Genomic DNA, 27,519 nt, shown 5'->3' with positions numbered 1-27,519 from the left:
TATTCATGTATTTGGACAGGGAAGCTATAACGTATAATTTGTCTCTATACTCCAGCATTTTGGATTCGAGATCAAATCTTTTAATATATGAAGATACATATCTGTTTTATAATTTAGAAATTAAAGAAATGTATGTATCTAGTCCCCCCCCTAGGATAGTACCCCCCAGGATAGTCCCCCCCAGGATAGTCCCCCCCATCTGGTACTGGTACTTCCTGTATATAGCTCCACATTGATCTGGTACTTCCTGTATATAGCTCCACATTGATCTGGTACTCCCTGTATATAACTCCACATTGATCTGGTACTGGTACTTCCTGTATATAGCTCCACATTGATCTGGTACTTCCTGTATATAGCTCCACATTGATCTGGTACTCCCTGTGTATAGCTCCACATTGATCTGGTACTGGTACTTCCTGTATATAACTCCATATTGATCTGGTACTGGTACTTCTTGTATATAGCTCCACATTTATCTGGTACTCCCTGTATATAGCTCCACATTGATCTGGTACTGGTACTCCCTGTATATAGCTCCACATTGATCTGGTACTTCCTGTATGTAGCTCCACATTGATCTGGTACTTCCTGTATATAGCTCCACATTGATCTGGTACTTCCTGTATATAGCTCCACATTGATCTGGTACTTCCTGTATATAGCTCCACATTGATCTGGTACTTCCTGTATATAGCTCCACATTGATCTGGTACTTCCTGTATATAGCTCCACATTGATCTGGTACTTCCTGTATATAGCTCCATTCTTGTGTATTTTATTTTATTCCTGTTTTGGTGCTGTTTTTACTCTGCATTGTTGGGAAGGGCTTGTAAGCAAAGCATTTCACAGTAAAGTCTAACCAGTTGTTTCGGCGTATTTGACAAATTAAATTGGATTTGATTTGACTCTACAAACTTGTTGAATTGCTGTTTGTTTTGGCTGTGTTTGGGATTATTTTGAGGCTACAGATGAAATCAGTTATGATGAACTTCATAGGGTGTTGAAAGGTCACGGTGACCAGCTACAGATGAAATCAGTTATGATGAACTTCACAGGGTGGTGAAAGGTCACGGTGACCAGCTACAGATGAAATCAGTTATGATGAACTTCACAGGGTGGTGAAAGTGAACTGTGAGCTTGATGCTCCTTTACAAATAAATATCCAGGGTCTTATTCTTATTCAACGATGGTCGATGCTGGGCTGCCGTTGGACAAATTAATATAACCTCGCTCTTTTATCATCATGTAGGCTTTGCCCATACTGTATCAGCCAGCTGTTGCCTAGAGCGAATGTGCCATTACCAAAGTGGGCACATTCGTTATATATCACAAACAAACAATGGTGACAAAGTGCTTTCATTTCTAAACAGTAAAACAGATACAGTTGAAGTCGGAAGTTTACATACACCTTAGCCAAATACATTTAAACTCAGTTTTTCACAATTCCTGACATTTAATCCTAGTAAAAATGTCCTGTCTTAGGTCAGTTAGGATCACCACTTTATTTTAAGAATGTGAAATGTCAGAATAATAGTAGAGAGAATGATTTATTTCAGCTTTTATTTATTTCATCACATTCCCAGTGGGTCAGAAGTTTACATACACTCAATTAGTATTTGGTAGCATTGCCTTTAAATTGTTTAACTTGGGTCAAATGTTTCGGGTAGCCTTCCACAAGCTTCCCACAATAAGTTAGGTGAATTTTGGCCCATTCCTCCTGACAGAGCTGGTGTAACTGAGTCAGGTTTGTAGGCCTCCTTGCTCGCACACACTTTTTCAGTTCTGCCCACAAATTGTCTATGGGATTGAGGTCAGGGCTTTGATGGCCACTCCAATACCTTGACTTTGTTGTCCTTAAGCCATTTTGCCACAACTTTGGAAGTATGCTTGGGGTCATTGTCCATTTGGAAGACCCATTTGCGACCAAGCTTTAACTTCCTGACTGATGTCTTGAGATGTTGCTTCAATATATCCACATAATTGTCCTGCCTCATGACGCCATCTATTTTGTGAAGTGCACCAGTCCTTCCTGCAGAAAAGCACCCCCACAACATGATGCTGCCACCCCCGTGCTTCACGGTTGGGATGGTGTTCTTTGGCTTGCAAGCCTCCCCCTTTTTCCTCCAAACATAACGATGGTCATTATGGCCAAACAGTTCTGTTTTTGTTTCATCAGACCAGAGGACAGTTTTCCAAAAGTACAATCTTTGTTCCCATGTGCAGTTGCAAACTATAGTCTGGCTTTTTTATGGCGGTTTTGGAGCAGTGGCTTCTTCCTTGCTGAGCGGCCTTTCAGGTTACGTCGATATAGGACTCGTTTTACTGTGGATATAGATACTTTTGTACCTGTTTCCTCCAGCATCTTCACACGGTCCTTTGCTGTTGTTCTGGGATTGATTTGCACTTTTCGCACCAAAGTACGTTCTTCTCTAGGAGACAGAACGCGTCTCCTTCCTGAGCGGTATGACGGCTGCGTGGTCCCATGGTGTTTATACTTGTGTACTATTGTTTGTACAGATGAATGTGGTACCTTCAGGCATTTGGAAATTGCTACCAAGGATGAACCAGACTTGTGGAGGTCTACCATTTTTTTCTGACATCTTGACTGATTTCTTTAGATTTTCCCATGATGTCAAGCAAAGAGGCACTGAGTTTGAAGGTAGGCCTTGAATTACATCCACAGGTACACCTCCAATTGACTCAAAAGATGTCAATTAGCCTATCAGAAGCTTCTAAAGCCATGACATAATTTTCTGGAATTTTCCAAGCTGTTTAAAGGCACAGTCAACTTAGTGTACCTAAACTTCTGACCCACTGGAATTGTGATACACTGAATTATAAGTGAAATAATCTGTCTGTAAACAATTGTTGGAAAAATTACTTGTGTCATGCACAAACTAGATGTCCTAACCGACTTGCCAAAACTATAGTTTGTTGACAAGAAATGTGTGGAGTGGTTGAAAAACAAGTTTTAATGACTCCAACTTAAGTGTATGTAACTTCAACTGTATGTATAAAAATACCCTAAAATAAAAGATGACATTTTGTACTGTCGCTTCAGATATATTTTTTATCTCAAAGCCAAAATGCTGGAGTATAGATCCAAATGAAAGGTTTTAGCGTCACTGTCCAAATAAATACATAGTATGACCCAATTTTTACCCTCTCCACCTGGTAGTACTTCCTCTATAGCCCTATTTAATACCCTCTCCACCTGGTAGTACTTCCCCTATCTTCCTCTATAGCCCTATTTAATACCCTCTCCACCTGGCAGTACTTCCTCTATAGCTCTATTTAATACCCTCTCCACCTGGTAGTACTTCCTCTATCTTCCTCTATAGCCCTATTTAATACCCTCTCCACCTGGTAGTACTTCCTCTATAGCCCTATTTAATACCCTCTCCACCTGGTAGTACTTCCTCTATAGCTCTATTTAATACCCTCTCTACCTGGCAGTACTTCCTCTATAGCTCTATTTAATACCCTCTCCACCTGGTAGTACTTCCACTATAGCCCTATTTAATACCCTCTCCACCTGGTAGTACTTCCACTATAGCCCTATTTAATACCCTCTCCACCTGGCAGTACTTCCTCTATAGCCCTATTTAATACCCTCTCCACCTGGTAGTACTTCCTCTATCTTCCTCTATAGCCCTATTTAATACCCTCTCCACCTGGTAGTACTTCCTCTATCTTCCTCTAAAGCCCAATTTTTACCCTCTCTACCTGGCAGTACTTCCTCTATAGCCCTATTTAATACCCTCTCCACCTGGTAGTACTTCCTCTATCTTCCTCTAAAGCCCTATTTAATACCCTCTCCACCTGGTAGTACTTCCTCTATAGCCCTATTTAATACCCTCTCCACCTGGTAGTACTTCCCCTATCTTCCTCTATAGCCCTATTTAATACCCTCTCTACCTGGCAGTACTTCCTCTATAGCCCTATTTAATACCCTCTCCACCTGGCAGTACTTCCTCTATAGCCCTATTTAATACCCTCTCCACCTGGTAGTACTTCCTCTATAGCCCTATTTAATACCCTCTCCACCTGGTAGTACTTCCTCTATCTTCCTCTATAGCCCTATTTAATACCCTCTCCACCTGGCAGTACTTCCTCTATAGCCCTATTTAATACCCTCTCCACCTGGTAGTACTTCCTCGATCTTCCTCTATAGCCCTATTTAATACCCTCTCTACCTGGTAGTACTTCCTCTATAGCCCTATTTAATACCCTCTCCACCTGGCAGTACTTCCTCTATAGCCCTATTTAATACCCTCTCCACCTGGTAGTACTTCCTCTATCTTCCTCTATAGCCCTATTTAATACCCTCTCTACCTGGCAGTACTTCCTCTATAGCCCTATTTAATACCCTCTCCACCTGGCAGTACTTCCTCTATAGCCATATTTAATACCCTCTCCACCTGGTAGTACTTCCTCGATCTTCCTCTATAGCCCTATTTAATACCCTCTCTACCTGGCAGTACTTCCTCTATAGCCCTATTTAATACCCTCTCCACCTGGCAGTACTTCCTCTATAGCCCTATTTAATACCCTCTCCACCTGGTAGTACTTCCTCTATCTTCCTCTATAGCCCTATTTAATACCCTCTCTACCTGGCAGTACTTCCTCTATAGCCCTATTTAATACCCTCTCCACCTGGTAGTACTTCCTCTATCTTCCAATAATAGCCCTATTTAATACCCTCCTCACCTGGCAGTACTTCCTCTATAGCCCTATTTAATACCCTCTCCACCTGGTAGTACTTCCTCTATCTTCCTCTATAGCCCTATTTAATACCCTCTCTACCTGGCAGTACTTCCTCTATAGCCCTATTTAATACCCTCTCCACCTGGCAGTACTTCCTCTATAGCCCTATTTAATACCCTCTCTACCTGGCAGTACTTCCTCTATCTTCCTCTATAGCCCTATTTAATACCCTCTCTACCTGGCAGTACTTCCTCTATAGCCCTATTTAATACCCTCTCCACCTGGTAGTACTTCCTCTATCTTCCTCTAAAGCCCTATTTAATACCCTCTCCACCTGGTAGTACTTCCTCTATAGCCCTATTTAATACCCTCTCCACCTGGCAGTACTTCCTCTATAGCCCTATTTAATACCCTCTCCACCTGGTAGTACTTCCTCTATCTTCCTCTATAGCCCTATTTAATACCCTCTCTACCTGGCAGTACTTCCTCTATCTTCCTCTATAGCCCTATTTAATACCCTCTCTACCTGGCAGTACTTCCTCTATAGCCCTATTTAATACCCTCTCCACCTGGTAGTACTTCCTCGATCTTCCTCTATAGCCCTATTTAATACCCTCTCTACCTGGCAGTACTTCCTCTATAGCCCTATTTAATACCCTCTCCACCTGGCAGTACTTCCTCTATAGCCCTATTTAATACCCTCTCCACCTGGCAGTACTTCCTCTATAGCCCTATTTAATACCCTCTCCACCTGGTAGTACTTCCTCTATAGCTCTATTTAATACCCTCTCCACCTGGCAGTACTTCCTCTATAGCCCTATTTAATACCCTCTCCACCTGGCAGTACTTCCTCTATAGCCCTATTTAATACCCTCTCCACCTGGCAGTACTTCCTCTATAGCCCTATTTAATACCCTCTCCACCTGGTAGTACTTCCTCTATAGCCATATTTTGTACTCTCTCCACCTACAGGTCTATCATCCATACTAACCCAGGGTGTTGTCTATCATCCATACTGACCCAGTGTGTTGTTTACCTACAGGTTTATCATCCATACTGACCCAGTGTGTTGTTTACCTACAGGTTTATCATCCATACTAACCCAGTGTGTTGTCTACCTACAGGTCTGACCCAGTGTGTTGTCTACCTACAGGTTTATCATCCATACTAACCCTGTGTGTTGTCTACCTACAGGTCTGACCCAGTGTGTTGTCTACCTACAGGTCTAACCCAGTGTGTTGTCTACCTACAGGTTTATCCCAGTGTGTTGTCTACCTACAGGTTTATCCCAGTGTGTTGTCTACCTACAGGTTTATCCCAGTGTGTTGTCTACCTACAGGTTTATCATCCATACTAACCCAGTGTGTTGTCTACCTACAGGTTTATCATCCATACTAACCCAGTGTGTTGTCTACCTACAGGTCTGACCCAGTGTGTTGTCTACCTACAGGTCTAACCCAGTGTGTTGTCTACCTACAGGTCTGACCCAGTGTGTTGTCTACCTACAGGTCTAACCCAGTGTGTTGTCTACCTACAGGTCTGACCCAGTGTGTTGTCTACCTACAGGTCTAACCCAGTGTGTTGTCTACCTACAGGTCTAACCCAGTGTGTTGTCTACCTACAGGTCTAACCCAGTGTGTTGTCTACCTACAGGTCTAACCCAGTGTGTTGTCTACCTACAGGTCTAACCCAGTGTGTTGTCTACCTACAGGTCTAACCCAGTGTGTTGTCTACCTACAGGTCTAACCCAGTGTGTTGTCTACCTACAGGTCTAACCCAGTGTGTTGTCTACCTACAGGTCTGACCCAGTGTGTTGTCTACCATCCATACTAACCCAGTGTGTTGTCTACCTACAGGTCTGACCCAGTGTGTTGTCTACCTACAGGTCTGACCCAGTGTGTTGTCTACCTACAGGTCTGACCCAGTGTGTTGTCTACCTACAGGTCTGACCCAGTGTGTTGTCTACCTACAGGTCTGACCCAGTGTGTTGTCTACCTACAGGTCTGACCCAGTGTGTTGTCTACCTACAGGTTTATCATCCATACTAACCCAGTGTGTTGTCTACCTACAGGTTTATCATCCATACTAACCCAGTGTGTTGTCTACCTACAGGTCTAACCCAGTGTGTTGTCTACCTACAGGTCTGACCCAGTGTGTTGTCTACCTACAGGTCTGACCCAGTGTGTTGTCTACCTACAGGTCTAACCCAGTGTGTTGTCTACCTACAGGTCTAACCCAGTGTGTTGTCTACCTACAGGTCTAACCCAGTGTGTTGTCTACCTACAGGTCTAACCCAGTGTGTTGTCTACCTACAGGTCTAACCCAGTGTGTTGTCTACCTACAGGTCTAACCCAGTGTGTTGTCTACCTACAGGTCTATCCCAGTGTGTTGTCTACCTACAGGTCTGACCCAGTGTGTTGTCTACCTACAGGTCTAACCCAGTGTGTTGTCTACCTACAGGTCTAACCCAGTGTGTTGTCTACCTACAGGTCTAACCCAGTGTGTTGTCTACCTACAGGTCTGACCCAGTGTGTTGTCTACCTACAGGTCTAACCCAGTGTGTTGTCTACCATCCATACTAACCCAGTGTGTTGTCTACCTACAGGTCTGACCCAGTGTGTTGTCTACCTACAGGTCTAACCCAGTGTGTTGTCTACCATCCATACTAACCCAGTGTGTTGTCTACCTACAGGTCTGACCCAGTGTGTTGTCTACCTACAGGTCTGACCCAGTGTGTTGTCTACCTACAGGTCTAACCCAGTGTGTTGTCTACCATCCATACTAACCCAGTGTGTTGTCTACCTACAGGTCTAACCCAGTGTGTTGTCTACCTACAGGTCTAACCCAGTGTGTTGTCTACCTACAGGTCTGACCCAGTGTGTTGTCTACCTACAGGTCTAACCCAGTGTGTTGTCTACCTACAGGTCTGACCCAGTGTGTTGTCTACCTACAGGTCTGACCCAGTGTGTTGTCTACCTACAGGTCTGACCCAGTGTGTTGTCTACCTACAGGTCTAACCCAGTGTGTTGTCTACCTACAGGTCTGACCCAGTGTGTTGTCTACCTACAGGTCTAACCCAGTGTGTTGTCTACCTACAGGTCTGACCCAGTGTGTTGTCTACCATCCATACTAACCCAGTGTGTTGTCTACCTACAGGTCTAACCCAGTGTGTTGTCTACCATCCATACTAACCCAGTGTGTTGTCTACCATCCATACTAACCCAGTGTGTTGTCTACCATCCATACTAACCCAGTGTGTTGTCTACCATCCATACTAACCCAGTGTGTTGTCTACCATCCATACTAACCCAGTGTGTTGTCTACCTACAGGTCTAACCCAGTGTGTTGTCTACCATCCATACTAACCCAGTGTGTTGTCTACCTACAGGTCTAACCCAGTGTGTTGTCTACCTACAGGTCTAACCCAGTGTGTTGTCTATCTACAGGTCTAACCCAGTGTGTTGTCTACCTACAGGTCTGACCCAGTGTGTTGTCTACCTACAGGTCTAACCCAGTGTGTTGTCTACCATCCATACTAACCCAGTGTGTTGTCTACCTACAGGTCTAACCCAGTGTGTTGTCTACCTACAGGTCTAACCCAGTGTGTTGTCTATCTACAGGTCTAACCCAGTGTGTTGTCTACCATCCATACTAACCCAGTGTGTTGTCTACCTACAGGTCTAACCCAGTGTGTTGTCTACCATCCATACTAACCCAGTGTGTTGTCTACCTACAGGTCTAACCCAGTGTGTTGTCTACCTACAGGTCTAACCCAGTGTGTTGTCTACCTACAGGTCTAACCCAGTGTGTTGTCTATCTACAGGTCTAACCCAGTGTGTTGTCTATCTACAGGTCTAACCCAGTGTGTTGTCTATCTACAGGTCTAACCCAGTGTGTTGTCTACCTACAGGTCTAACCCAGTGTGTTGTCTACCTACAGGTCTAACCCAGTGTGTTGTCCACCATCCATACTAACCCAGTGTGTTGTCTACCTACAGGTCTAACCCAGTGTGTTGTCTACCTACAGGTCTAACCCAGTGTGTTGTCTACCTACAGGTCTAACCCAGTGTGTTGTCTACCTACAGGTCTAACCCAGTGTGTTGTCTACCTACAGGTCTGACCCAGTGTGTTGTCTACCTACAGGTCTAACCCAGTGTGTTGTCTACCTACAGGTCTAACCCAGTGTGTTGTCTATCTACAGGTCTAACCCAGTGTGTTGTCTATCTACAGGTCTAACCCAGTGTGTTGTCTATCTACAGGTCTAACCCAGTGTGTTGTCTATCTACAGGTCTAACCCAGTGTGTTGTCTACCTACAGGTCTGACCCAGTGTGTTGTCTACATACAGGTCTAACCCAGTGTGTTGTCTACCTACAGGTCTAACCCAGTGTGTTGTCTACCTACAGGTCTGACCCAGTGTGTTGTCTACCTACAGGTCTGACCCAGTGTGTTGTCTACCTACAGGTCTAACCCAGTGTGTTGTCTACCTACAGGTCTGACCCAGTGTGTTGTCTACCTACAGGTCTAACCCAGTGTGTTGTCTACCTACAGGTCTAACCCAGTGTGTTGTCTACCTACAGGTCTGACCCAGTGTGTTGTCTACCTACAGGTCTAACCCAGTGTGTTGTCTACCTACAGGTCTGACCCAGTGTGTTGTCTACCTACAGGTCTAACCCAGTGTGTTGTCTACCTACAGGTCTAACCCAGTGTGTTGTCTACCTACAGGTCTAACCCAGTGTGTTGTCTACCTACAGGTCTAACCCAGTGTGTTGTCTACCTACAGGTCTGACCCAGTGTGTTGTCTACCTACAGGTCTAACCCAGTGTGTTGTCTACCTACAGGTCTAACCCAGTGTGTTGTCCACCATCCATACTAACCCAGTGTGTTGTCTACCTACATGTCTAACCCAGTGTGTTGTCTACCTACAGGTCTAACCCAGTGTGTTGTCTACCTACAGGTCTAACCCAGTGTGTTGTCTATCTACAGGTCTAACCCAGTGTGTTGTCCACCATCCATACTAACCCAGTGTGTTGTCTACCTACAGGTCTGACCCAGTGTGTTGTCTACCATCCATACTAACCCAGTGTGTTGTCTACCTACAGGTCTAACCCAGTGTGTTGTCTACCTACAGGTCTAACCCAGTGTGTTGTCTACCTACAGGTCTAACCCAGTGTGTTGTCTACCTACAGGTCTAACCCAGTGTGTTGTCTACCTACAGGTCTAACCCAGTGTGTTGTCTACCTACAGGTCTAACCCAGTGTGTTGTCTACCTACAGGTCTGACCCAGTGTGTTGTCTACCTACAGGTCTAACCCAGTGTGTTGTCTACCTACAGGTCTGACCCAGTGTGTTGTCTACCTACAGGTCTAACCCAGTGTGTTGTCTACCTACAGGTCTGACCCAGTGTGTTGTCTACCTACAGGTCTAACCCAGTGTGTTGTCTACCTACAGGTCTAACCCAGTGTGTTGTCTACCTACAGGTCTGACCCAGTGTGTTGTCTACCTACAGGTCTAACCCAGTGTGTTGTCTACCTACAGGTCTGACCCAGTGTGTTGTCTACCTACAGGTCTAACCCAGTGTGTTGTCTACCTACAGGTCTGACCCAGTGTGTTGTCTACCTACAGGTCTAACCCAGTGTGTTGTCTACCTACAGGTCTGACCCAGTGTGTTGTCTACCTACAGGTCTAACCCAGTGTGTTGTCTACCTACAGGTCTAACCCAGTGTGTTGTCTACCATCCATACTAACCCAGTGTGTTGTCTATCTACAGGTCTAACCCAGTGTGTTGTCTACCTACAGGTCTAACCCAGTGTGTTGTCTACCTACAGGTCTAACCCAGTGTGTTGTCTACCTACAGGTCTAACCCAGTGTGTTGTCTACCTACAGGTCTAACCCAGTGTGTTGTCTACCTACAGGTCTAACCCAGTGTGTTGTCTACCTACAGGTCTAACCCAGTGTGTTGTCTACCTACAGGTCTAACCCAGTGTGTTGTCTACCTACAGGTCTAACCCAGTGTGTTGTCTACCTACAGGTTTATCCCACACCCCACGCTCTGAAAAGTTTGAGATCTCTTACAATGTCAACGATGTGGAGACGTATCTGAAGTACACCAAGAGCATCAAGGAGTTCCTGGAGATGTACGATGATGAGAGGCAGACCGACCAGATGAAGTACGAAGACTGTGGAGGCAAGTACAGACTAGTAGAAACTAGTACACACTAGTACAGACTAGTAGACACTAGTACAGACTAGTAGAAACTAGTACAGACTAGAGGTCGACCGGTTATGATTTTTAAATGCCGATACCGATACCGATTATTGGAGGACAAAAAAAGCCGATACCGATTAATCGGCCGATTTATAAAAATAAAAAAAATGTTTTTTAAAATATATATATATATATATATCATACACACACACACATTTTTGTAATAATCTCAATTGCAACAATACTGAATGAACAATGAACACTATTATTTTAACTTAATATAATACATAAATACGCACACAGCTCTGAAGTGACAATGATACTGAAGAGTCTGCTTAGGAGACAAATACTCTCAACTGTTTGAATAAAAATAGAGTTTAAGTTACCTGTGATGAATGTTGAAAACAAAAACTTTAATTTCTATATGCAGGAAATCCTATTTTAATAATGGGCATGGTAAGAATTGACAACCAAAGTGCGAGTCATAATTCCCATGACGCCTAGCAAAATCTGAAAAGCGGTTCCTTCATTTATTCCATAGGATATTTTTAGATTCACTTAAAATAAGGTCTGTGTTTCGTGTAGGCTTACATCACCGTTTCAATTTTATAACTGTAGATATCCATAGGACAAGGTAACTCTGATCAATATTGGCTAAATATAAGCGAAGATAAACTTTTTTGTAGAGTGGATTTATGAAAATATGTTGACAAACGTTACCTTATCCTAGTGAGATTTACACGGGTATCAAAACGTCGAGGCGGTTTAAGCCTGCACGAAACACAGACCTTATTTGAAGTAGATCAAGACATTCTCTATGGAAGACATGAACGGTAAAATAACGAAGGAACCCCTTTCAAATTCAGCCGCAAGTTATTACAGGAATTATAACGCGTCGACTATTTCTCTCTAAACCATATACCTTTGACTAATCCGGAAACTATCACCTCGAAAACAAAACGTTTATTCCGTTCCGTATTTTATCTAACGGGTGGCATCCATGAGTCTAAATATTCCTGTTACATTGCACAACCTTCAATGTTGTCATAATTACGTAAAGTTCTGGCAAATTAGTTCGCAAAGAGCCAGGCGGCCCAAACTGTTGCATATACCCTGACTCTGCGTGCAATGAACGCAAGAGAAATGACACAATTTCACCTGGTTAATATTGCCTGCTAACCTGGATTTCTTTTAGCTAAATATGCAGGTTTAAAAATATATACTTGTGTATTGATTTTAAGAAAGGCATTGATGTTTATGGTTAAGTACACATTGGAGCAATGACAGTCATTGATTGATTGTTTTTTATAAGATAAGTTTAATGCTAGCTAGCAACTTACCTTAGCTTACTGCATTCGCTAACAGGCAGGCTCCTCGTGGAGTGCAATGTAATCAATGCAAGATTGGATCCCCGAGCTGACAAGGTTACAAATCTGTCGTTCTGCTTCGTTTAGGGGGTTCCTAGGCCGTCATTGAAAATAAGAATGTGTTCTTAACTGACTTGCCTAATTAAATAAAGATTAAATAAAGATTAAATAAAGATTAAATAAAGGTGTAAAAAAATGAAAAAGAAAAAAAAAACGTCAAATCAGCGCCCCAAAATACCGATTTCCGATTGTTATGAAAACTTGAAAATCGGCCGATTAATCGCTCGACCTCTAGTACAGACTAGTAGACACTAGTACAGACTAGTACAGACTAGTAGAAACTAGTACAGACTAGTACAGACTAGTAGAAACTAGTACAGACTAGTAGACACAAGTACAGACTAGTACAGACTAGTAGAAACTAGTAGACACTAGTACAGACTAGTAGACACTAGTACAGACTAGTAGACGATAGTACAGACTAGTAGACACTAGTATATACTAGTAGACACTAGTACAGACTAGTAGACACTAGTACAGACTAGTAGACGATAGTACAGACTAGTAGACGATAGTACAGACTAGTAGACACTAGTATATACTAGTAGACACTAGTACAGACTAGTAGACGATAGTACAGACTAGTAGACGATAGTACAGACTAGTAGACACTAGTACAGACTAGTAGACACTAGTACAGACTAGTAGAAACTAGTACAGACTAGTAGACACTAGTACAGACTAGTAGACACTAGTACAGACTAGTAGAAACTAGTACAGACTAGTAGACACTAGTACAGACTAGTAGACACTAGTACAGACTAGTACAGACTAGTAGAAACTAGTACAGACTAGTAGACACAAGTACAGACTAGTACAGACTAGTAGAAACTAGTAGACACTAGTACAGACTAGTAGACACTAGTACAGACTAGTAGACGATAGTACAGACTAGTAGACACTAGTATATACTAGTAGACACTAGTACAGACTAGTAGACACTAGTACAGACTAGTAGATGATAGTACAGACTAGTAGACGATAGTACAGACTAGTAGACACTAGTACAGACTAGTACAGACTAGTAGACACTAGTACAGCCTAGTAGACACTAGTACAGACTAGTAGAAACTAGTACAGACTAGTAGACACTAGTACAGACTAGTAGAAACTAGTACAGACTAGTAGAAACTAGTACAGACTAGTAGAAACTAGTACAGACTAGTAGACACTAGTACAGACTAGTAGACACTAGTACAGACTAGTAGACACTAGTACAGACTAGTAGAAACTAGTACACACTAGTACAGACTAGTAGACACTAGTACAGACTAGTAGAAACTAGTACACACTAGTACAGACTAGTAGACACTAGTACAGACTAGTAGACACTAGTACAGACTAGTAGAAACTAGTACACACTAGTACAGACTAGTATACACTAGTACAGACTAGTAGACACTAGTACAGACTAGTAGACACTAGTACAGACTAGTAGAAACTAGTACACACTAGTACAGACTAGTAGACACTAGTACAGACTAGTAGACACTAGTACAGACTAGTAGACACTAGTACAGACTAGTAGAAACTAGTACACACTAGTACAGACTAGTAGACACTAGTACAGACTAGTAGACACTAGTACAGACTAGTAGACACTAGTACAGACTAGTAGACACTAGTACAGACTAGTACAGACTAGTAGACACTAGTACAGACTAGTAGACACTAGTACAGACTAGTAGACACTAGTACAGACTAGTAGACACTAGTACAGACTAGTAGACACTAGTACAGACTAGTAGACACTAGTACAGACTAGTAGACACTAGTACAGACTAGTAGAAACTAGTAGACACTAGTACAGACTAGTAGACACTAGTACAGACTAGTAGACGATAGTACAGACTAGTAGACACTAGTATATACTAGTACAGACTAGTAGACACTAGTACAGACTAGTAGACACTAGTACAGACTAGTAGACACTAGTACAGACTAGTAGACACTAGTACAGACTAGTAGAAACTAGTACACACTAGTACAGACTAGTAGACACTAGTACAGACTAGTAGAAACTAGTACAGACTAGTAGACACAAGTACAGACTAGTAGACACTATCCATATATAGTCCCAAATGGCACTATATTCCCTTCATAGCACACTACTTTTATTTATTTAACCTTTATTTAACTAAGCAATTCAGTTAAGAACAATTTCTTGTTTTACTATGACGGCCTACCCCAGGCCAAACCGTCCCCAAACCCGGACGACGCTGGGCCAATTACGCACCGCCCCATGGGACTCCCGATCACGGCCGGCAGTGATACAGCCCGGGATCGAACCAGGGTCTGTAGTGACACATCTAGCACTGAGATGTGGTGACTTAGACCGCTGAGCCACTCGGGAGCCTTTTGACCAGGGCACTAAATAGGGAATAGGGTGCCATCTGGGATGCAAGTCTGGAACAGTACTGAATGAATATGCATGGCTTAATCAATATGCAATATAATGTCAGATTGATCATTGGCTGATTGATTGAATTTATGTTGGGTGTTTAATATTGTTAAACATGATTGTTTAACGTCTGGTACATTGGGGTTATTGACTACTTCTGTGTGTTTATACTGTTTTAATATAAAATCATGAAAGGCTTTTACAGAACACACACGCTGGCTTAAACATTTCTAGGTACCCTGTTTAGCTATGCTGTGTCTGGTGTATTAATGTACCCTGGTAGGGGTTAGTCATGCTGTGTGGTGTATTAATGTACCCTGGTAGGGGTTAGTCATTAATGTACCCTGGTAGGGGTTAGTCATGCTGTGTGGTGTATTAATGTACCCTGGTAGGGGTTAGTCATGCTGTCTGGTGTATTAATGTACCCTGTTAGGGGTTAGTCATGCTGTGTGGTGTATTAATGTACCCTGGTAGGGGTTAGTCATGCTGTCTGGTGTATTAATGTACCCTGGTAGGGGTTAGTCATGCTGTGTGGTGTATTAATGTACCCTGGTAGGGGTTAGTCATGCTGTGTCTGGTGTATTAATGTACCCTGTTAGGGGTTAGTCATGCTGTCTGGTGTATTAATGTACCCTGGTAGGGGTTAGTCATGCTGTGTGGTGTATTAATGTACCCTGGTAGGGGTTAGTCATGCTGTGTCTGGTGTATTAATGTACCCTGTTAGGGGTTAGTCATGCTGTCTGGTGTATTAATGTACCCTGGTAGGGGTTAGTCATGCTGTGTCTGGTGTATTAATGTACCCTGTTAGGGGTTAGTCATGCTGTGTGGTGTATTAATGTACCCTGGTAGGGGTTAGTCATGCTGTCTGGTGTATTAATGTACCCTGGTAGGGGTTAGTCATGCTGTGTGGTGTATTAATGTACCCTGGTAGGGGTTAGTCATGCTGTGTCTGGTGTATTAATGTACCCTGTTAGGGGTTAGTCATGCTGTCTGGTGTATTAATGTACCCTGGTAGGGGTTAGTCATGCTGTCTGGTGTATTAATGTACCCTGGTAGGGGTTAGTCATGCTGTGTCTGGTGTATTAATGTACCCTGGTAGGGGTTAGTCATGCTGTGTGGTGTATTAATGTACCCTGTCAGGGTTTAGTCATGCTGTGTCTGGTGTAGTGATAAGGTACCCTGTCAGGGTTTAGTCATGCTGTGTCTGGTGTAGTGATAAGGTACCCTGTCAGGGTTTAGTCATGCTGTGTCTGGTGTAGTGATAAGGTACCCTGTCAGGGTTTAGTCATGCTGTGTCTGGTGTATTAATGTACCCTGTTAGGGGTTAGTCATGCTGTGTGGTGTATTAATGTACCCTGGTAGGGGTTAGTAATGCTGTGTGGTGTATTAATGTACCCTGTTAGGGGTTAGTCATGCTGTGTGGTGTATTAATGTACCCTGGTAGGGGTTAGTCATGCTGTGTGGTGTATTAATGTACCCTGGTAGGGGTTAGTCATGCTGTGTGGTGTATTAATGTACCCTGTTAGGGGTTAGTCATGCTGTGTGGTGTATTAATGTACCCTGTTAGGGGTTAGTCATGCTGTGTGGTGTATTAATGTACCCTGGTAGGGGTTAGTCATGCTGTGTGGTGTATTAATGTACCCTGGTAGGGGTTAGTCATGCTGTGTGGTGTATTAATGTACCCTGTTAGGGGTTAGTCATGCTGTCTGGTGTATTAATGTACCCTGGTAGGGGTTAGTCATGCTGTGTCTGGTCTATATTGTCTGCTCAGGTGACTGATCTAATAGGTGTCTCTCTGTGCTTGTAGAATTACCTGGATCGTACATTGACCGTGGTGAGCTGGAGAGTGACGTTGGAGCGAGGAAGGCCTGCAGGTTCAAGCGGACCTGGCTGGGACCCTGTGCTGGTCTGGGTGGTCACGACGAAAACTTCGGCTTCAAGGATGGGAAACCCTGCCTGATCGCCAAGCTCAACAGGATCATCAACTTCAGACCAAGGGTATGTAATCTAATCTAGTTTTATAGCATTGATTAGCTAACTCTCAAAATGTATTTATTTATTTTAGGTTTCTTAAACTAACATGTGTTATACGCAATTCAGGTTTTTTGCTGCAATGTATACCCAACCATCCTGTGATCTTAAGGTATCTTATGTGCCAGAACATGTTTTCAAGACCCCCCAGCAGTGGCGGTTCTAGCTTCTATGGCTCCCGGCAAAAAAAGACAAGATGGCTCCCTGACAAAAAAAGACAAGATGGCTCCCTGGCAAAAAAAGAAAAGATGGCTCCCTGGCAAAAAAAGACAAGATGGCTCCCTGGCAAAAAAAGAAAAGATGGCTCCCTGGCCAAAAAAGACAAGATGGCTCCCTGGCAAAAAAATAAAAGATGGCTCCCTGGCCAAAAAAGACAAGATGGCTCCCTGGCAAAAAAAGACAAGATGGCTCCCTGGCAAAAAAGGACAAGATGGCTCCCTGGCAAAAAAAGACAAGATGGCTCCCTGGCAAAAAAAAGAAAAGATGGCTCCCTGGCAAAAAAAGAAAAGATGGCTCCCTGGCAAAAAAAGACAAGATGGCTCCCTGGCAAAAAAAGAAAAGATGGCTCCCTGGCAAAAAAAGAAAAGATGGCTCCCTGGCAAAAAAAGACAAGATGGCTCCCTGGCAAAAAAAGAAAAGGCCCATTCTGCACTAACTGTCATTTTTATTCAGACATTTGGAACAACACAAATAAATAATCATAACATTTAAAACTATATACACTACCGGTCAACAGGTTTACAACACCTTCTCATTCCAGGGCTTTTTATTTTCGACATTGTAGAATAATAGTGAAGACATCAAAAACTATGAAATAACACATATGGAATCATGTAGTAACCAAAAATGTGTTAAACAAATCAAAAAATAATTTAAGTGAATCTAATTATTACACTATTATAACAAAAAATACACAAATAATACTAAATTGCACAAATCCTATATCACACAAATACACAAATAGAATAACACATTTATAAAGAAGAAAACCTGATTATTACACTATTGGTCTTCAAACAAGAAACACACAAACTAAATTGCACAACTGCCATCTAAACCCTGACCTGTCTTACCTTCCTTGATGCATAGTCATCAATTACATCATCATAAGAAATCTGCCCAGCAATTACATGGTTAATACTGATGACAGCAAGGCTACTAAGGCGTTCTTGTGACATGGTGGACCTCAGGTAGGATTTGATGAGCTTCAGCTTTTGAAAAGCTCCTTTCTGCTTCAGCTACGGTCACTGGAAGATGAGGACACATTCTGAGAGCTCCCTTTACGTGTATACATTTCAGCAGCTCAAGCAGGGTCATGGTCTTCGATGGAAAGTCAGGCACGTTCTTCAGTTCCTGTGCAAGTTCTCTGCCATCCAAGTCTGAGTGTTCTTTATAGTGCAGTGTCATACTAAGAGGCCTCACATTGTTCTGTCAGCTCCTCATTGGAGAGACTTTGGAAGGTAGACAGCACTTCAAACTTCCCTCCCACATTTTCCCTTGTGGAACATCTTTCCTGAAGGACTGAGGTTGATGTCCACCTCCAGCTTCTTCAGATCATCACTCAAAAGGCTCATCAAACGATTCGTATGAAAAGTGACGCTTTGTGGACCTCAGCCTTTTGTCTTGTAGAACGGCCTCTACGTTCATCCCCTCGCAAATATCCTTGGCTGACGTTTGTGCAGTCATAAAGCCCGTTGCCCTGTAGTTGCTGAGACTTCTCTCTGTCTTTCTGAGAAGACTGACTGTAACGTCCACGTGCATCCTGGGAGACTGCATCAGCTTGCTCCCATGTTGGATGTGTCTCTAGATGTCATACCACACCACTGTACAGATGCTGAAACGGTATGATCCCACCTTGTCTCAGTCCACATCTTCAAAGTGATGTCCACATGTTTTTTCAGGATGACCCATCGCTGTGTGCAGGCTGAGAACAAGGTGTACAGTTTGTATAAGATGCCAAAGTAACCCGTGGCATCGTCATAACCTTTAGCAGCATCAGTCACAACCAAACAGGAGTCAAACAGGAGTCAAGACTACATTACCCATCCCCCAACACTGTCAACCAAGAGGCACGACTACATTACCCATCCCCCAACACTGTCAAACAGGAGTCAAGACTACATTACCCATCCCCCAACACTGTCAACCAAGAGTCAAGACTACATTACCCATCCCCAACACTGTCAACCAAGAGTCAAGACTACATTACCCATCCCCCAACACTGTCAACCAAGAGTCAAGACTACATTACCCATCCCCCAACACTGTCAACCAAGAGTCAAGACTACATTACCCATCCCCCAACACTGTCAACCAAGAGGCAAGACTACATTACCCATCCCCCAACACTGTCAACCAAGAGTCAAGACTACATTACCCATCCCCAACACTGTCAACCAAGAGTCAAGACTACATTACCCATCCCCCAACACTGTCAACCAAGAGTCAAGACTACATTACCCATCCCCCAACACTGTCAACCAAGAGTCAAGACTACATTACCCATCCCCAACACTGTCAACCAAGAGGCAAGACTACATTACCCATCCCCCAACACTGTCAACCAAGAGTCAAGACTACATTACCCATCCCCAACACTGTCAACCAAGAGTCAAGACTACATTACCCATCCCCAACACTGTCAACCAAGAGTCAAGACTACATTACCCATCCCCCAACACTGTCAACCAAGAGTCAAGACTACATTACCCATCCCCAACACTGTCAACCAAGAGTCAAGACTACATTACCCATCCCCAACACTGTCAACCAAGAGTCAAGACTACATTACCCATCCCCAACACTCAACCAAGAGTCAAGACTACATTACCCATCCCCAACACTGTCAACCAAGAGTCAAGACTACATTACCCATCCCCCAACACTGTCAACCAAGAGTCAAGACTAAACCAATTCACCTTGGTGGTGTGCAGACAGCTTTTATATTATTCTTAACGATTTCAAACAAACCAGAAAAAAATGCAATAATATGTCTGTGTATATAACTTCTGACTGTATATATTCACAGTATTATGAATGAATTGTGGTTTATTTGGTAGCATTTTGTAGTGTGACTGATTTGACTAATTGCATTAGTACTGTAAGTTAGGCGGCCCATGTCGCCCATACCTACATTTCGCCACTGCCCTCCAGACCTGAAACATAGCCTGTATTCATGGCCCTCCAGACCTGAAACATAGCCTGTATTCACTGCCCTCCAGACCTGAAACATAGCCTGTATTCAAGACCCTCCAGACCTGAAACATAGCCTGTATTCACGACCATCCAGACCTGAAACATTGGCTGTATTCACGACCCTCCAGACCTGAAACATAGCCTGTATTCACGGCCCTCCAGACCTGAAACATAGCCTGTATTCACGACCCTCCAGACCTGAGAGGTAGCCTGTATTCACGACCCTCCAGACCTGAGAGGTAGCCTGTATTCACGACCCTCCAGACCTGAAACATAGCCTGTATTCACTGCCCTCCAGACCTGAAACATAGCCTGTATTCACGACCCTCCAGACCTGAGAGGTAGCCTGTATTCACGACCCTCCAGACCTGAGAGGTAGCCTGTATTCACGACCCTCCAGACCTGAAACATAGCCTGTATTCACGACCCTCCAGACCTGAAACATAGCCTGTATTCACGACCCTCCAGACCTGAAACATCGCCTGTATTCACGGCCCTCCAGACCTGAAACATAGCCTGTATTTACGACCCTCCAGACCTGAAACATAGCCTGTATTCACGACCCTCCAGACCTGAAACATAGCCTGTATTCACGACCCTCCAGACCTGAAACATAGCTTGTATTCACGACCCTCCAGACCTGAAACATAGCCTGTATTCACGGCCCTCCAGACCTGAAACATAGTCTGTATTCACGACCCTCCAGACCTGAGAGATAGCCTGTATTCACGACCCTCCAGACCTGAGAGGTAGCCTGTATTCACGACCCTCCAGACCTGAAACATAGCCTGTATTCACGACCCTCCAGACCTGAGAGGTAGTCTGTATTCACGACCCTCCAGACCTGAAACATAGCCTGTATTCACGACCCTCCAGACCTGAGAGGTAGCCTGTATTCACAGCCCTCCAGACGTGAAACATAGCCTGTATTCACGACCCTCCAGACCTGAAACATAGCCTGTATTCACGACCCTCCAGACCTGAAACATAGCCTGTATTCACGACCCTCCAGACCTGAAACATAGCCTGTATTCACGACCCTCCAGACCTGAGAGGTAGTGGGAATATATTAAAGTGAAGGAGCAGTTTCTCTGGGATTCTACCTGTAGTTTTGTGTGTGATGTTACCACTTCACAGAAACAGTTTCAGGACGAAAAAGTGATAATGACAACAACAAGATAATGCTTATTGGTCTGTCTGGGTTAGGTTAATATGGTAATGCTGATTGGTCTGTCTGGGTTAGGTTAATATGGTAATGCTGATTGGTCTGTCTGGGTTAGGTTAATATGATAATGCTGATTGATCTGTCTGGGTTAGGTTAAGGTGGTAATGCTGATTTGTCTGTCTGGGTTAGGTTAAGGTGATAATGCTGATTGGTCTGTCTGGGTTAGGTTAAGGTGATAATGCTGATGGGTCTGTCTGGGTTAGGTTAAGGTGATAATGCTGATTGGTCTGTCTGGGTTAGGTTAAGGTGATAATGCTGCTGGGCTGTCTGGGTTAGGTTAAGGTGATAATGCTGATTGGTCTGTCTGGGTTAGGTTAAGGTGATAATGCTGATGGTCTGTCTGGGTTAGGTTAAGGTGATAATGCTGCTGGGCTGTCTGGGTTAGGTTAAGGTGATAATGCTGATGGTCTGTCTGGATTAGGTTAAGGTGATAATGCTGATGGTCTGTCTGGGTTAGGTTAAGGTGATAATGCTGATTGGTCTGTCTGGGTTAGGTTAAGGTGATAATGCTGATTGGTCTGTCTGGGTTAGGTTAAGGTGATAATGCTGATTGGTCTGTCTGGGTTAGGTTAAGGTGATAATGCTGATTGGTCTGTCTGGGTTAGGTTAAGGTGATAATGCTGATGGGTCTGTCTGGGTTAGGTTAAGGTGATAATGCTGATTGGTCTGTCTGGGTTAGGTTAAGGTGATAATGCTGATTGGTCTGGGTTTTGTTTCAGCCTCCAACCAACAACGCCTCCGTCCCTGAAGCCGGCCACATCAGAGTCCAGGCCAACGTCATGCCCATCCACTGTCAGAACAAGGTACGCCACACATGGCACCGTGAAGCATATCATGAACATATAAAGTATAGCTGCATCCAAAATTGCACCCTAGTCCCTATATAGTGCACTACTTTTGACCAGGGTCAATAGGGCTCTGGTGAAAAGTAGTGCACTATATAGGGTTCCATTTCTGATGCAGCCGTACCATGAAGCTGTCGTCAACTGGAAATGCTATGCTCGGTCTCTGTATGTGGTTTTTACCTTCGGGAAAGCCCACTAACTGTGATGCCATCCTGTCATTCTCTACAGAGAGAGGAGGATGCTAGCAAGATTGGTGAGATCAAGTACTATGGCATGGGCATGGGGTTCCCCCTCCAGTACTACCCCTACTATGGCAAGCTGCTGCAGCCCCAGTACCTGCAACCTCTGGTGGCCATTCAGTTTACCAACCTCAGCTTCAACGAGGAGCTGCGTCTTGAGTGCAAAGTGTACGGAGCGAACATTGACTACAGCGAGAAAGATCGCTACCAAGGACGCTTTGACGTTAAGTTCACTATCGCCAATTCATGACCTCAGCTATGAAAATAGCACTTTTCTCTGCCCCTATTTCAAAACAAGTTGATTTAGAGAAATAAAGAAAAATAGTTAAATTAAAACACGACTAGTCTTGGAACAAACTTTCATAATATACGGGACCTACAGTTAATCTGTGTGCTTTAAACTGGCTTCCTGCATAATGTCTAGGGTTAGAATGTACATTACACCGGCTTCCTGCATAATGTCTAGTGTTAGAATGTACATTACACCGGCTTCCTGCATAATGTCTAGGGTTAGAATGTACATTACACCGGCTTCCTGCATAATGTCTAGGGTTAGAATGTACATTACACCGGCTTCCTGCATAATGTCTAGGGTTAGAATGTACATTACACCGGCTTCCTGCATAATGTCTAGGGTTAGAATGTACATTACACCGGCTTCCTGCATAATGTCTAGGGTTAGAATGTACATTACACCGGCTTCCTGCATAATGTCTAGGGTTAGAATGTACATTACAGCGGCTTCCTGCATAATGTCTAGTGTTAGAATGTACATTACACCGGCTTCCTGCATAATGTCTAGTGTTAGAATGTACATTACACCGGCTTCCTGCATAATGTCTAGTGTTAGAATGTACATTACACCGGCTTCCTGCATAATGTCTAGGGTTAGAATGTACATTACACCGGCTTCCTGCATAATGTCTAGGGTTAGAATGTACATTACACCGGCTTCCTGCATAATATCTAGTGTTAGAATGTACATTACACCGGCTTCCTGCATAATGTCTAGTGTTAGAATGTACATTACACCGGCTTCCTGCATAATGTCTAGGGTTGGAATGTACATTACACCGGCTTCCTGCATAATGTCTAGTGTTAGAATGTACATTACACCGGCTTCCTGCATAATGTCTAGGGTTGGAATGTACATTACACCGGCTTCCTGCATAATGTCTAGGGTTGGAATGTACATTACACCGGCTTCCTGCATAATGTCTAGGGTTAGAATGTACATTACACCGGCTTCCTGCATAATGTCTAGGGTTAGAATGTACATTACACCGGCTTCCTGCATAATGTCTAGGGTTAGAATGTACATTACATCGGCTTCCTGCATAATGTCTAGTGTTAGAATGTACATTACACCGGCTTCCTGCATAATGTCTAGTGTTAGAATGTACATTACACCGGCTTCCTGCATAATGTCTAGGGTTGGAATGTAAATTACAGGAAGAGTAACAATAGCAACATATTTATTCTACTGTAAATGAGAAGTCCTTGAGCCATGGGACATTCATCTTTTACTGTAAATAACAATTCCACTACTGATATGTAGCGAGCAGTGTTTCTGTCTGTCCGCTAAGTATTCTGCCTAATGTGCTTTCTATATATTTTTGGAGTGTCCAGTACAGTAGTGGCATACAGTGGTCCTTTCCAAGCCATGTTGTAATTTCTCTTGTCTATTGTCAGTAAGCTTTAGTGGTCCAAGGTGTGTGTGTCTTAGTGTTTGTGTTTATGTGTTAAGTGTGTTAGGTTATTAAATGTGAGTGTGTGGATGTGTGTTAATGTACTCTTACTAAATGAAATTACTGGCATGGTACGCTCTGATCTCTCTAGGTCTGAGTGATCTCTCTCTAGGTATGTGTGTGACTTATCTCTCTCTAGGTCTGTGTGTGACTTATCTCTCTCTAGGTCTGTGTGTGACTTATCTCTCTCTAGGTCTGAGTGATCTCTCTCTAGGTCTGTGTGTGACTTATCTCTCTCTAGGTCTGTGTGTGACTGATCTCTCTCTAGGTCTGAGTGATCTCTCTCTAGGTCTGTGTGTGACTTATCTCTCTCTAGGTCTGTGTGTGACTGATCTCTCTCTAGGTCTGTGTGATCTCTCTCTAGGTCTGTGTGATCTCTCTAGGTCTGTGTGATCTCTCTCTAGGTCTGTGTGATCTCTCTAGGTCTGTGTGATCTCTCTAGGTCTGTGTGATCTCTCTAGGTCTGTGATCTCTCTAGGTCTGTGTGATCTCTCTCTAGGTCTGTGTGATCTCTCTCTAGGTCTGTGTGATCTCTCTAGGTCTGTGATCTCTCTAGGTCTGTGTGATCTCTCTCTAGGTCTGTGTGATCTCTCTCTAGGTCTGTGTGATCTCTCTCTAGGTCTGTGTGATCTCTCTCTAGGTCTGTGTGATCTCTCTAGGTCTGTGTGATCTCTCTCTAGGTCTGTGTGATCTCTCTCTAGGTCTGTGTGATCTCTCTAGGTCTGTGTGATCTCTCTAGGTCTGTGTGATCTCTCTCTAGGTCTGTCAGTAAATAGCTGCACACCCTGGAATGCTTTACCTTCATTTATTTTTCAGTTGATTGGGAGAATCATTTTTGTTTGATGCTTCTCTTCTTCTCTCTGTTTGATGCTTCTCCTTCCACCTCCTCCTCTTCTTCTCTCTGTTTGATGCTTCTCCTTCCACCTCCTCTTCTTCTCTCTGTTTGATGCTTCTCCTCCTCTTCTCTCTGTTTGATGCTTCTCCTTCCACCTCCTCCTCTTCTTCTCTCTGTTTGATGCTTCTCCTCCTCCTCCTCTTCTTCTCTCTGTTTGATGCTCCTTCCACCTCCTCCTCTTCTTCTCTCTGTTTGATGCTCCTTCCACCTCCTCCTCTTCTTCTCTCTGTTTGATGCTTCTCCTTCCACCTCCTCCTCTTCTTCTCTCTGTTTGATGCTCCTTCCACCTCCTCCTCTTCTTCTCTCTGTTTGATGCTTCTCCTTCCACCTCCTCCTCTTCTTCTCTCTGTTTGATGCTTCTCCTCCACCTCCTCCTCTTCTTCTCTCTGTTTGATGCTTCTCCTTCCACCTCCTCTTCTCTCTGTTTGATGCCTCTCCTCCTCTTCTTCTCTCTGTTTGATGCTTCTCCTTCCACCTCCTCCTCTTCTTCTCTCTGTTTGATGCTTCTCGTCCACCTCCTCCTCTTCTTCTCTCTGTTTGATGCTTCTCCTCTTCTTCTCTCTGTTTGATGCTTCTCCTCTTCTTCTCTCTGTTTGATGCTTCTCCTCTTCTCTCTGTTTGATGCTTCTCCTCCTCTTCTTCTCTCTGTTTGATGCTTCTCCTCTTCTTCTCTCTGTTTGATGCTTCTCCTCCTCTTCTTCTCTCTGTAGTCTACAACTAGCTGTGTTCTGTGTGTCCAGCAGCAGGCAGGGGAGACTAGCTTCCTTCCTCCTTCATGGAAACACTGACAGCAACTTGCTTTTAAAAACAAACCATTTTGTTGTTGCTGGAGACATCACATGACGTGGTGTAACTTTCTAACAAATGTTTTAGTCATTTTCACGGTGGAAGAATTATATATTTATGCAGTTGTACATTTTTTTTTTTTTTTTTTTTTAGCAGGAAAAAGTCTAAATGTATGAATCCGATACCAAAGTCACTGGTCAAAAAGTTAGAATATCAGAAACAATGCAGTACCCTGTGTAATAGGAGGTTTTGTTGGTGTAAAAGTGATTCGTGTTTATCATCCGGACCATTGTCAGTAGTCCGTCTGCTCCTGTCATTTAATTAAATCTGGGTATGACCTTAAAGACAAATAAATTGAGAAATGTATCCTGCAGTCAAATGTCTCTTATTTAAATTATTTGTCTCTTATTTAAATACATACTCATAGAAATGGAATGTGCATATTTGTATTTGTGGAGCAAAAAAAAAAAAGAGTTTATCCATCCTAAATCTGGAAGAAATATTGGACCTGTTGAAAGGGAAAATGAACATAGAATTAACTATGAAAAAGGCTTCTCAAATTCTAGTTTATATTTAATGTAGCTAACGTATTACATTGATAGATAGATAGGAGTTGGACAGGTCTATAATAGTTAGACAGGTCTATAACAGAGGGAGTTAGACAGGTCTATAACAGAGGGAGTTAGACAGGTCTATAATAGTTAGACAGGTCTATAACAGAGGGAGTTAGACAGGTCTATAACAGAGGGAGTTAGACAGGTCTATAATAGAGGGAGTTAGACAGGTCTATAACAGAGGGAGTTAGACAGGTCTATAATAGAGGGAGTTAGACAGGTCTATAACAGAGGGAGTTAGACAGGTCTATAACAGAGGGAGTTAGACAGGTCTATAATAGTTAGACAGGTCTATAACAGAGGGAGTTAGACAGGTCTATAACAGAGGGAGTTAGACAGGTCTATAATAGTTAGACAGGTCTATAATAGTTAGACAGGTCTATAACAGAGGGAGTTAGACAGGTCTATAATAGTTAGACAGGTCTATAATAGAGGGAGTTAGACAGGTCTATAACAGAGGGAGTTAGACAGGTCTATAATAGTTAGACAGGCCTATAACAGAGGGAGTTAGACAGGTCTATAACAGAGGGAGTTAGACAGGTCTATAATAGTTAGACAGGTCTATAATAGAGGGAGTTAGACAGGTCTATAACAGAGGGAGTTAGACAGGTCTATAATAGTTAGACAGGCCTATAACAGAGGGAGTTAGACAGGTCTATAACAGAGGGAGTTAGACAGGTCTATAATAGAGGGAGTTAGACAGGTCTATAACAGAGGGAGTTAGACAGGTCTATAACAGAGGGAGTTAGACAGGTCTATAACAGAGGGAGTTAGACAGGTCTATAATAGTTAGACAGGTCTATAACAGAGGGAGTTAGACAGGTCTATAACAGAGGGAGTTAGACAGGTCTATAATAGTTAGACAGGTCTATAATAGTTAGACAGGTCTATAACAGAGGGAGTTAGACAGGTCTATAATAGTTAGACAGGTCTATAATAGAGGGAGTTAGACAGGTCTATAACAGAGGGAGTTAGACAGGTCTATAATAGTTAGACAGGCCTATAACAGAGGGAGTTAGACAGGTCTATAATAGTTAGACAGGCCTATAACAGAGGGAGTTAGACAGGTCTATAACAGAGGGAGTTAGACAGGTCTATAACAGAGGGAGTTAGACAGGTCTATAATAGTTAGACAGGTCTATAACAGAGGGAGTTAGACAGGTCTATAACAGAGGGAGTTAGACAGGTCTATAACAGAG

The 27,519-nt window shown here is 43.3% G+C and overlaps 1 protein-coding gene across 1 annotated transcript in view; it reads left to right on the top strand.

Annotated features, from left to right (window-relative positions):
• Positions 1–24,055, top strand: part of LOC120055117 (sodium/potassium-transporting ATPase subunit beta-233-like) — a 36,473-nt gene extending 12,418 nt beyond the window's left edge. The window contains exons 3-6 of the mRNA XM_039003039.1: positions 10,738–10,893; positions 16,550–16,740; positions 21,913–21,996; positions 22,267–24,055. Coding sequence (XP_038858967.1) covers positions 10,738–10,893; positions 16,550–16,740; positions 21,913–21,996; positions 22,267–22,527 — 692 coding nt within the window. The 3' untranslated portion in view covers positions 22,528–24,055. The remainder of the gene's footprint in view (positions 1–10,737; positions 10,894–16,549; positions 16,741–21,912; positions 21,997–22,266) is intronic.
• Positions 24,056–27,519: the final 3,464 nt, after the last annotated feature.

Source organism: Salvelinus namaycush, chromosome 10 (assembly GCF_016432855.1).
Source record: "Salvelinus namaycush isolate Seneca chromosome 10, SaNama_1.0, whole genome shotgun sequence".
Lineage (NCBI taxonomy): Eukaryota > Metazoa > Chordata > Actinopteri > Salmoniformes > Salmonidae > Salvelinus > Salvelinus namaycush.
The sequence above is the reverse complement of the archived record's forward strand: the minus strand, read 5'-3'. Positions and strand labels throughout refer to the sequence as shown.